At 38.5% G+C, this 12,327-nt stretch overlaps 1 protein-coding gene across 2 annotated transcripts in view; it reads right to left on the bottom strand.

Annotated features, from left to right (window-relative positions):
- Positions 1-12,327, bottom strand: part of ROS1 (ROS proto-oncogene 1, receptor tyrosine kinase) — a 123,918-nt gene that overhangs the window by 50,027 nt on the left and 61,564 nt on the right. For both annotated transcript variants that reach the window (XM_059177740.1, XM_059177741.1), the window contains 8 exons: positions 11,741-11,943; positions 9,995-10,200; positions 9,199-9,485; positions 5,973-6,149; positions 4,635-4,837; positions 2,811-2,955; positions 1,638-1,870; positions 1,374-1,550 (listed from right to left, as the gene is read on the bottom strand). In XM_059177740.1, the coding sequence (XP_059033723.1) occupies positions 1,374-1,550; positions 1,638-1,870; positions 2,811-2,955; positions 4,635-4,837; positions 5,973-6,149; positions 9,199-9,485; positions 9,995-10,200; positions 11,741-11,943 (1,631 nt within the window). The remainder of the gene's footprint in view (positions 1-1,373; positions 1,551-1,637; positions 1,871-2,810; positions 2,956-4,634; positions 4,838-5,972; positions 6,150-9,198; positions 9,486-9,994; positions 10,201-11,740; positions 11,944-12,327) is intronic.

The following is a 12,327-nucleotide window of genomic DNA, read 5'->3' as shown; positions in this document are numbered from 1 at the left end:
AGCACTTGTCTGGTTCTCCGACTTCTCATCGGTAGAAGGAGGGGCTTAGGGTCACCAACTGTAAGGCTTTTCCCCATCTTCTTTCTTTGACATACATAAAAACTTTATGTAAACTACATCCCCCACCTTGCCTTTAAACTGAAGTGCATTGAGCTTACTTCAACAGATGTCCAGAAAAAGGTGATCCTCCAATTTAATTGCATTTTTATAAGATGACCGTTTTTTAAATCGGCAACAAATCATCGTAAACATGCTCAATGGAAAAAGTCCAACTAAACTATGGCCATTGGTTTTGTCAATTTGACATTCACAGCTGTTACACAGTTTTCACAGATTTTATCTAAAGGGTACAAGATCATAGAAAATATCTTACAGGGGCACCTGGTGGCTCAGTGGGTTAAACCTCTGCCTTCAGTTCAGGTCATGATCCCAGGGATCAAGCGCGTATCAGGCTCTCTACTCAGCGGGGAGCCTGCTTTCTCCTTTCTCTCTGCCTGCCTCTCTGTCTACTTGTGATCTCTGTCTGTCAGATAAATAAATAAAATCTTTTAAAAAAATATCTTTACATACTAAAATTTTAAAACATCCAGAAGAGCAACTCCATTTGTTTTTTTTAAAAAACGAGGCCATGACTATACTGCTTCATTTTTGTTACAACTGAACAAAGGATTCCTAACCAATCTTTGCAAATATGGACACACAAAATACATACTGCTGAAAATGAAATGTAGCAATTATTTAAAATAATCCATTTTAAGTGTGGCAATATGAAAGTCAGCATAGACTTTCCCGAGCAGTGAATTAATCAGATTAATTGATGCTTTCAAATTCAGTGGGTATTTTTAAATTGGACAAAGCATGAAGATTTGGGGATGAAGAACCATTTAAAGTTTATCACCCAAGATAAAACTAGTTTAGAATAAACTCATTTAATATTTTATTTCTCTCCTGTTGCTACACAGCCCTTAAATGACAGAAAGAACATTTCTAAACAAGGTTTTGGGTGTTGTTTGTTTGCTTGTTTGTTTCTTTTATTTTTTTTTTTCATAGAAAACACCAAATTGCTATGGACTTTAAGCTGGACAGCCACGCTGATGATATCTAAACTAAGCGAAATATTATGAAAACCAGTAAAACATAGTTTATACCCTTTTCCATGGAGCCTTTTAAGAGCAAACTAATCTCTCTGGAAATCGTTTCCATCAGAAATGAGTCTACATAGCTTCTGTATATGGTAAACCTAAATCAGTGAATATTGTCAAATATATTGTTGATTTATACAAGAGAACACTCTAGACATATGAGCAAGGTCTTCTAATTTATCCCATAGCATAAAACACAGATCTTCATGAAAAGTGTATGGTGATATTTACCTTCTGGAGTTCAAACCAAAATCTGGTGAGGTTAACATCAGCAGGAGCCTTCCAATCGAGCTGCAAACTAGTGTTCTCTGGAACCAAGGCATAAGGTTTCTCTGGTGTGTCAAACATTTTGACAGTGACAGAATGACTCTCTGAACACCACATTTCCTCAGCATGGCAGGCCAGAACCTTTTTGTAAAAAAGAACAATTGCTTAACCTTTTCAGAGCCTTACACTTGAGAACACCAATACAAGAGCCCAAGATGCTCACTGTACCTTTAACACATACAGTTTTCCACCGGAAAGTCTAGTGACAAGGAGAGCAAGTCTTCCATTTGGATATTCACTTTGTCTTAGAGGAGTCTCCGGAATTAGAGCCAGATGTGAGATTGCCAACTGATAGCGGACTGACTCTTGAGGTCCATTTGGCTTCTGAGATCCTCTCCAGGATATGGTGAGGCTGGTGTCTGACTGCACCGTTGTGTTAATGAGCCTGACTGCCTCTGGCACTGAAATAAACAGCAACAAATGACAAGGGATGTTGCATCAGCAAGGAATGAGGGAAGAAGGAACGGGGTCTTGGTTGTGGAATAATCATATTACGTGAGCAGAACAAATGACAGATGTTCCAAAGGAAAGCCAGTCTCTCATATCATGGTAACATAGAAAGTTAACAGACTGCCTGAAAGGCTCTTGCTTATTTTGCCTTAGGACTAACTCATTCTCTGGCGCCAGCTCAATGATACGGCCAATGAAGATGAATAAACCCATTCAGATTTGTTTGGGGGAATGTCATCAGAGACATCTGAAAGAAATGGCATCACCTCAAAATCATCGCCACCACTTAGAACACCTCTTTAGATTCTAGATCCTATTTTCTTTCAGGCAATGATGTTATTTTTGGTTTTTTTTAAGATTGTATTTATTTGACAGAGAGAGATCACAAGTAGGCGGAGAGAGAGAGAATGTGGGACTCAATCCCAGGACTCTGAGATCATGACCTGAGCAGAAGGCAGAGGCTTAACCCACTGAGCCACCTAGGCGCCCAAGGCAATGATGTTATTTACTTTCAATCTCTGTGGCCTCAGGTAAAATTCAGAAATAAAGGCTGAATTCTGTGTCTCCACGCATACAGAGACCTGTGGCTACATAGGAAACGGGTGACACCCTGTGGTGAGACCAGAAAATGTGTTTCTTGGTCAAAAGTATTGATTCTGATATCTTACCTTCTTATTGCTTTCCATTCCAAAGGAATATTAGTCATCTTTTGTTGTTAGAGCACAGATCAGCTCATCAGGGTTTTTTCAACAATATATTTTTCTTATTAAGCTTAAAATTTCACATAATCAAGATTACTTAGCATCCAAATTAAAAAAATATAGAGATATATATATATAACATATATCATGAAATGCCACTCTAAAAACCCATCCCAAGCCCATAACTCACCTCCACTTTTAGTTTTTCCCCAAGTCTCTTTTCCCAGAGGTAACTGTTCCAGAGGGTCTGAATAATAATTCTTTACAGCTGTCTGTATCACATACGTTGAAAATGGTCGTAACCCATCAAGTAGGACTATCCTCTCCTGAAATTCCTGTAATTCATATTTAAAAATCAATACCCAACTCTTTTTATTTTTTTTATACAAAGGAGAAGAAATTGTTTAACTGAAGGGAGAAAATAATTAAAGGATGTTTAAAAGTTAATTTGATATTGGATCATGGGAACGATCATGTTCACTATTCTGATCTGCCCAGACCTGGGTTGCCTAATACCTCCAAAAATAAATGCCAAATGTTGGGCAGCTCTTGGTCAGTTCTGTGATGTGCTCATTTCACGTATGAAGCCCAATTCTCAGAAGGAGATACTATTTCCTAGCACTGCATCAAACATTCAGCAAGATGGTCTGGTAAAGTTGTGACTCCTAAGTGAATATGATGAAAGATGAAGCTGGCTTAGCTCGTTGTACTTAGAAGCAATGCTTCAGAAAGTAAAAATACTTTCCTTAGACCAACAATCCTCAACTTTGGTTTTACTTTGGAATTATCTGGAAAGTCTTAAGAAAACACCTGTGCCTTTTCTCCCTACCCCCAGAAATTCTGATTGCACTGGTCGGAGTGAAGTGTGGACCCAGAGATTTTTAAAACTCCAGTGTGTGGTCACGTTAGAGAACCACTGCCTCGGACCCATATTCATCAGTGTGAAGACAATGGGATCAACCAGGAGCAGTAACAGAAATAGCCAGTGCCCAGTCTGGGGCAGCGAAATGATCCAAGCTGTCTCTGATACATTGGGAAGTGTAAAGAAAGGTCAAAAGAGACAAAAATAAAAGGAACTAACAAGAATCATGTGTCCTTTTGGAAAAAGTATATAGTGCTTAACCTCCAACAGATGATGGTCAATTTCACCTTTTGACTTGCTTAAATAACAAGCACAGAGCAAAATACTGGACACATATGACTCCATCACAAGGACAACTGAAACACCAATGCCAATGATGGGATGCATTGTGCCAGTTAATTCATCCATTCAAGAACTATCTAGTGAAAGCCTCTAAAAGCTCACTACTATGCTGGGTGCTAAGAAAACAATGACGAATAAATAGAAACATAACCCCTACATAACAGTGCATTTCACAGCATACGGGAAATAACAGACAAAAAATAGAACATACCATTTTTACATTAAATATGTGCTGTGGAGGAGGGGTATACAGTAATGTTCTTTCCATCTAATCATTTCTTATCCCTCAACCTACAGTATTCCACAGAGGCCACAAAAACACATCTCTATCACTTTCTGGGGATAATTAGTCAGGGAGGGCAATAAAACCTGTTCTTACAGGACACTCAGGAAACTGTCACTATGGCAGTCCACCACTGGCCAGGGTTAATATCCTTCCCTGAAGCTTAATTCCCAGACCAGACTAGAACACTATCTGCATGAATGAATCAGCTGTAAAAGTTTGCACAGTCGCGTGTTTCAGAATATAATATACAAAATAATGTACTGTAAGAATTTTTTTTTAAGATTTTATTTAGTTATTAGAGAGAGAGCGAGAGAAAGCAGGGGGGACAGCAGAGGAAGAGGGAGAAGCAGGCTTCACCTCCTCATCAGGGAACCCAATGCAGGGCTGGATCCTAGGACCCTGGGATCCTGACCTGAGCAGAAGGCAGACGCTTACCCACTGAGCCCCCAGGTGTCCCGAATGAGAATTTTATATCAGAAACAGGTATCTTGTGAGAAGACAAAGACCACCAGGTCCAATCTTACCAGCATTTTATATTTCAGCTCAGAGCTGGTTTTCCTGCTGTTAACTTCTTTGTAATAAACCAGGTATGTCGGAGTTGGGTTGGTGATGCCCAGGAGCGAGAGGTTGGTCCTGGCAGGCGGTAATCTGATTGTGAGGCTGGTGTTACTGGTGTTAAGTATAGTCGGCTCTGCTAGATCTGAAGCTAGACGCAGTAATGCTTTATCTAAAATAATAAAAGAAGATTAAGAATACACACATACATAGATAAAAGAGGAAGAGCAGACTTATTTAACATCAAGGATAACAACGTCTTTTATTAACCTAGCTGACAAAGTATGATATACTGAAGTATTGGGTATGTTTTTCAGGAAAAGAAGACAAGGTTTTTTTTGTTTTGTTTTTTTTGTGTTTTGGGGTTTCTCCCCCAGCCCCGCATACATTTTGAAGTCCTTAAAAGCCTCAGAAAAAGGGAGCATGGTAACTGATATTGCTCAAAATCTCCAGCAGGTGGCGCTAAAGTACACTGAATAGTATACATAGGAGCAAAATCAAATTGACCCTTTTTTACTTTCAAAAAGTATGACAGCATTATATTAATCATGTTTTTAAAATTAATTCCAGTTACAAAAATTCATGCTAGTTTTAGAGCTTTTATTTTTAAGGATGTACGGGTTTATGCGTGTGTTCAATTTCAAACAGATGTAGCACGGACTTACTAAATTTTTTAAGTTTCTCAAAATGAAAAGTGAATTATATAGCTAGTTCTGCCATAGTGCCAGACATACATTCCTAAAAGACATTGCATCATACAAAACAGCATAATAAAACCCTCAGGGTTTATGGAAGAGATAGAGTTTTAGGCACAGCACTAAAAAAACATGAGTCACAGATTACCAAAAAAGTTAGGAACTTAATAAAAAAAATCTTAGCACACATGTACTCATGATAAATGGCTGACCTACAAAATGCTACAATAAATACAGCACTTTACTTTGAAAAAGTCCTGAAATTTAATGCGGTGCTTTTTGATGGACTGGGAGGTCTAAAATATCCTTCGGGGTGGGGGGCGGACAAAAAGAAGGGAAATGATGGGAATGAGAAGAGAAAGAAGACAGAGAGAATGACAGACAAGGGTTTCCAATGTCTAAAGTTGTCTACCACAGCCCGAGCCATGGATACACATGGAGCTAAATTATGATCCAGGGCAAACAGCAATCTTAGCATGCACCAATCCTAACCATTTGGAGTAATGCTGAGCATAACAAAGGGCTTTGGGCGCTCAGCCTGGAGAAGACAGTCTGAGACTTTTCTGACCCTAAACTGGGAGAACATGCTGATTACGAGTACAATCTTATTACCTGGAAAAGGCTGCAGAACTGAACTGTAAGCCAAGATATGCTTACTCCTTTGGACCTTCACCTGAGAGAGGATGGCCCCATTGCTTTTCTTTGCTTGGTGAATCTGCGTGCTGTCCTTTGCCGAGGAGATCCAGTAAAGAAATTCCCCATCCACAGTTAAGCTTTCCAGTGTTCTTCCTGCTCATGAAAAACATAGAATAAAGAACACAAAGAACAAAATATGCATAACATATGTTTCTACTCTACACAGTACGTAAAATACTTTTTCTGTATTGTAATCACTAAATTTTGAATCTTTCTATCATTTCAGTGTGGAAAAAAAATGCCACCTTTATTTTATGTTGTGAAGCTAAAGATTTTATAGATATTTTCTCAATTTAGCTCCATCCTAAGTCAATAAGGTAAATACTATTATTGTTAGCCTCATTCTGTAGAAGTGGAAACTGAAGCTTTGAGGAGTTAAATAATCTCCTCAAGGCCACAAAGTTAGTAAAGTTGAGAGCCAAGATTTACAACTTAACTTGTGTGACTCCACATCAAACAATGCCTATTAGAAGAGATATGTTAGATGATAGACCCAGGGCTCAGTGTCTTGCTCAATATTTTTTACCAATAATTAGGAATTAACGGAAAGTAAAAATGCTTATCAAATTTGTACATGATACACGATTCTTACTGACACTAATAGGTTTACTCACTGACTTAAGATTTGAAAATATAAGAAAATCAGGAAATAGATTGAAATAGGAATAGGAAATAGGAATAAATGTGACAACCTAAATTCAAGCTTAAAATCAATTCTATAAATAACAAATGAAAGAAATCTGTCTTAATAATAGTTAACATGAAAAAGACTATGGGTTTTTCAAATGGCAGGCAACCCAAAGATGTAAGGTCACTTTTAGCTCTAATAAAAGAAGACGGGGGCAGTCAGAAGCTCCCTGCACTAACCAGATCACAATGAGAGTATAGGGAGTTGTTATGGAGGTGACATTTAAGAATATATCAAGCAACCGGAGTGAAACCTCAGGAGGGTGACCGGGGCAAAGAAAGATCTAGAAGCCACATCATGTGAGGAGTAGTTCAAGATACATGAATTTTTCTTCCAATTTACTGTCATGAGCTATGACAGTAGATTCTTTATAAAGTTAGGGGTCAGAACTTGGACCAGTGAATGGGAAAAATGAGAACAAAACTTTGGCTAAATATAGCAGGGAAATCTGATATAGAGAATTATTCCAAAAAGTTTAAAAACTTCCTTATAAAGAAATAGATTTTTTTTTTATAAGAAGGGGCTCAAACAAGGCTGTTTTCATAGAGGGGATTGCTTCCAACATCATGCCAGCTAAAGGATCTCTAAAGTCCTTCCAATTTTCTAATTTTAGGGTCATAAACTTCAATTATGGATTCCTGCAAGACTAACCGGTTCTATACCTATAAGATAATGGCCCACTAAATAATTCTTGTGTATTAGACGATAGATTAGATTAGATGTGTATTATTCTGACAATTGTTTAAAAGGCAAGGAAGACTTTAGTTAAGACTATTGTAATATTATAATATATTGGAGGAGAGAGATGTGCTCAACTTCACATACAACAAGGTCAGCTGGGGATGCAGAGCCAACTAGCAGAGTGAGAGGATCAGTGGATAGAAGATTACTAAGAGGAGACAGCAAGGATAGAAAAATTCTTGCTAAACTGGCTTATTGTGATTTTTGCTAAAGTCAAGCCTAGACCATCACGGGTGGGGAGTAAAGAACTAGATCAAATACCAGGTGTGGAGGATTATCTCTAAACTGATTTAGAAGGGTTCTTGCTAAAAGTAGAGTCAGCAATGACAAGCATGGAAGACCAATGTCAAGGTCTAGTTGAGGAAGGGTTCAGAGGAACCCAATGTTTGATCAAGAAAGAGTCTTTGTCACAGATTGAACAGAAACAAGTAAGTCTCCTAATAAGAGAAGTTCAAAACATTATCTCCAAAACCCATTGAAAGTATATTGGAATTGTTTTTCAAAGGCTCTAGGTAACATACCAACAAAACCATATGTGCAATTATAACACAGACACACATACATACACTCATTTGCAATTTCAAAACTTCACTATATAGACCAGCAATGTTCAATAGCACTTTTGATGACAGAAATATTTTATTTCTACGCTGCCCAACACAATAACCATGTGTTTTTGAGCACTTACAATGTGGCTCATGTGACTGCAGAATTAAATTTTTAATTTCAGTTAATTTTAGTTAATTTGAACTTAAATCACATATGACTGGTGGTTACTACATTGGACAGTGAGGAGTAGACTCTTAAGACTATATGAGAGTAGGGGCGCCTGGGTGACTCGGTTGGGTACGAGTCCAACTCTTGATTTCAGGTCATGATCTCAGGGTCATGAAACCCAGCCCAGAGTAGGGCTCCAGGCTGAGTGCAGAAGTCTGCTTCTCCCTCCCCCTCTCTTTCCCCATTTTCCCCTCCTCTCTCTGCTCATGCACATTCTCTCTCTCTCCCTCCCTCTCTCTCTCCCTGAAATAAATAAATTAAAAATAATAATAATAATATATGAGTGTATCTAGAGTGCGTTTTTTTCCTATTGCAGTTGCTCCTAATTAGAAGACCTCCAAATCCCTTCAGACGTTTAAGTATTTCCTCCACATGCACTGCATTTCAACAAATAGACCTGTCAAGTACTGACCAACTCATGCTGAAGGTGGAGACAATGGGGCCATCATGACAGAAGTAAAGTGGGGTGCTGATAATAAGATCATCGATACTATAGTCAGGCCTAGCTTCAAACCCCAGCTCCTCCACTAATCATGGCCCTCTGGACAAGTATCTTAGTCTTCCTCGGCCTCAGTTTCCTCATCCATAAAATGAGGGCACTAACACCTACTTCATCAAGGTGATTTGAAAATTAAATGAGGTAGTACATTTGGGAGCTTGCTTAGACTATATAGTTAAGCTAAAAAAATTGTAGCTCTACTGTTAATTATACAATAACTTCAACAACAATAGCAAAAGAAACCCACGGATCCAGAAAATTTTATGAATATCTATATACAATTTTCCTGGAAACAACTTGACTTATATTCTGCAGACACAGCTGGCATTGTCCAGAGCAAATACCACGTGTATTTTCTTTTGAATATATTATTTTTAATGAAACTGGAGGGACCGCAATTACAAATGAGCATCTAAGTACACACATGGATGTCTTACCAAGCAGAGTGGGCACCATGACAACTTGCCAACACCGACATCCTTCCAGATCCACAGCCCAGATCTCTTGCCCTTTGACAAAGTATATCTGTGGTTTCTTCAAGTCAGAGGTATCAATCGTCATTGTTCCACTAAACTCAAATTGAGTAATACCACAAAAACACTGTCCCCTTCCATTTGAATGGTTTGTGGCTATAGGTGGAAGAATGCGATGCAAGGTCTGGTTGATAATACTGTAGTAGAACAGTTCAGAGCCAAAATCGGAAACTTCTGTCCAATACAGGCGACTATAGGGGGAAGAAAAAGACCCTCCAACTTAATGAATAAAACATATCATTGTGAATGTTAGTTTCCAGTGAGGACCAATCATTCCTAACAAACAGAGAGACAAATACAGCGTTTGGAGAGAACATGTTCAAGTGTCCAATAACCTTCTGAGATAGAATTGGCCACAAGTGATTTAGTTGATAGCATTTTCCCATGACTTCTCAATAACTATGTTTACAACTAAAACCTTGGACTAAAATGACCTTGAGGTGCTATGTGCAATGCTTTGGTTTCCTGTTGGTAATTACCATAACTTTAGGTTAGCCAAATTGTCAGTATGGGTTAAATTTACAAATTTGTGGTTCTGGGCTCATAACTTATGTGTAGAATTACTTAGTATGAATTAATACAGCTAGTCAAGAACCCTAAGTATCTTATTTTCCCATCAATGACTTCTAACATTAAACCAAAGATATTACATTAAATGTCTATTTCATCAAGCAGAAACAGATAGTCACACTTTACATACCTTAAAAGAGGATACACAGAAAAAGAGACTACTGTTGAATTTCTATTGCAAATTTTCAGCTTTCTGGGGTATTTCACCTTATGTTCAAGATCAACATCAAATATTTGCATTCCATTTTGTGATGCTTTTTGCACAAAGTAGAGATGCCTTGAAATCCAGTCAATTGTAATAATTGTGATATCAAAAACCAGTGTACCTCGGAAAATCTTAATAATAGGTAGAAACACACAGCCAAGGAGATAGTGGTCATTATTTTTGTTTTCAAATTTGAGGACTTTTCTGTAATCTACCATATTACTTATTTACTGCACTTCTTTATAATCCAAAATCTCAATAGTTCTGGACTGTGTATCATTGGTCTTCTTCCCACATTGTATTCTTTCTCTTGATTAATTTCAACTACCATGACTTAAACTATAATTCATATACCAGTGCTACAAGAACAATAGCAAAAGCCCTCACTGAGTTACTGATTCAAACTGAATACTGAACATCTCCATATGAATGATCCCAGGAAATAGTATTCATCACTTCATCCCCAAAACCTTCTTTTCTCCTGCATACTATATTTTTATGGATTTCCAACACTCACCTGAGGAGCAATTCTGACAAATGTGATGCATTCATGACTTCCTCCTATCATGACTGCCCATTGTGAATAAATCCCATTTAAAATATGTCTCAAAGTTGTTCTCTCCTTTCTCATCTCACTGCCTCTCATTTCCTGCTTACCATTTCCTGTCTGGGTTTCTGTAATGGCCTCCTAGTTGTCTAAGACATAACCTTCTCTAAATCATTATTGACATCACTAGCAGAGAGGTCTTTCTCTAACATAATTTGATCATGTGAATGACCCACTAAGTTTCTTTAATGGCTTGATGTGGTCTTCAGGATTGGCACCGACACCTTAGCACAGTAGAAGAGGCCCATTATATTGAGGATCCTGTTCTACTTCTCCAGCTTTCCCACCTGTCCTTCACTCACCCTCACCCCCATCTCCATTCCAAGGTCACTCCATTTACAGCCTCCTAAACATGGTATGGTTCTGTTGTTTCCCTGTCTTTACACTTACTACCTCCTCAGCTTTTCCCACCTTCACCTGGATCATCTTCTTGGTACCCAACATGTCTTTCCATTATACCACCACCTCTCCAACCTGCACTGATCACCCATTTTCTGTCATACCACCAATCCTTCCCTCAGCCTGGTATGATGCTATCTTCTGTCTGCCTGCTGTATTCAGTGAATGCCACCACATTCCCAGCATTGTGCTCAGGCCTCCCCTAGATTATCTCATTTAATCTTCACAGGAGCCATATGACCAGATACCACATAATCAGTCGTTAAGTTACTTGCTGATGGCCAGATCTAGTAAGTGGTGAAGCCAGTTAAATTCTAAATTTCAGATCCCAAAGTTCACACATGAATTACTATACAGTACTATCCTCTTAGTGTTAGACTCATACCAGACTGAATTTGTTCAAGGACTGTGATTTTTTTCCCCTCTATCCCAGGAACTAACACGGTGCCTTAAACCAAATAGCTATTTGCTAGATTAATCCTGAATGACATTTGCCCAAAATCTAATCTCTGTTTATCTGTGGCTAAATAATTAGACAAATCTGTCTTTATCAACCATTCTAATCTTAATGGCTCAACCACTGACCAGCCATTTTAATTACAGGGTAGTGTGGTATGCAAATGATCCATGTCTTTCCTTCCAGAATAGTTTACATAGTGAGATACCTCAGAAGTGGACCTGTTGTGCATGTTCAGAAGGTAAAGTGAGTCTCCTTGAACATAATACCCCATTCCGTCATCAGCTGTGTAGCCCATGCTACTGATGTCTCCTTCTGTTGAAAATGTCCATACGATTTGATTTTGATCCATATCTAATAAAACTATCTTGCTGTCAAAAAGAGTTATAAGGTATGGAAATGGGTTGATTTCTGAAAACAAGAAATAAAACACTTAGAATATGTATAGGGAAAAAAAATCTTTGGTTTGGCAAAATCTCTCTCTCTTTTATTTTAAAGATTTTATTTTTATTTATTTGACAGAGAGAGATCACAAGTAGATAGAGAGGCAGGCAGAGAGAGAGAGAGAGAGAGAAGCAGGCTCCCTGCTGAGCAGAGAGCCTGATGTGGGACTCGATCCCAGGACCCTGAGATCATGACCTGAACTGAAGGCAGCGGCTTAACCCACTGAGCCACCCAGGCACCCCAGTTTGGCAAAATCTCTTGATTCATGAGCAGACTATTCTGAAATCCATGAGTCTCTCCTCTGGGGTCGTCTACTGTTCCAGTCTTGGTCAATACTGCCCAGGCACCCTA

Source organism: Mustela lutreola, chromosome 6 (genome assembly GCF_030435805.1).
Source record: "Mustela lutreola isolate mMusLut2 chromosome 6, mMusLut2.pri, whole genome shotgun sequence".
In the NCBI taxonomy this organism is placed as follows: Eukaryota; Metazoa; Chordata; class Mammalia; order Carnivora; family Mustelidae; genus Mustela; species Mustela lutreola.
The sequence above is the reverse complement of the archived record's forward strand: the minus strand, read 5'-3'. Positions and strand labels throughout refer to the sequence as shown.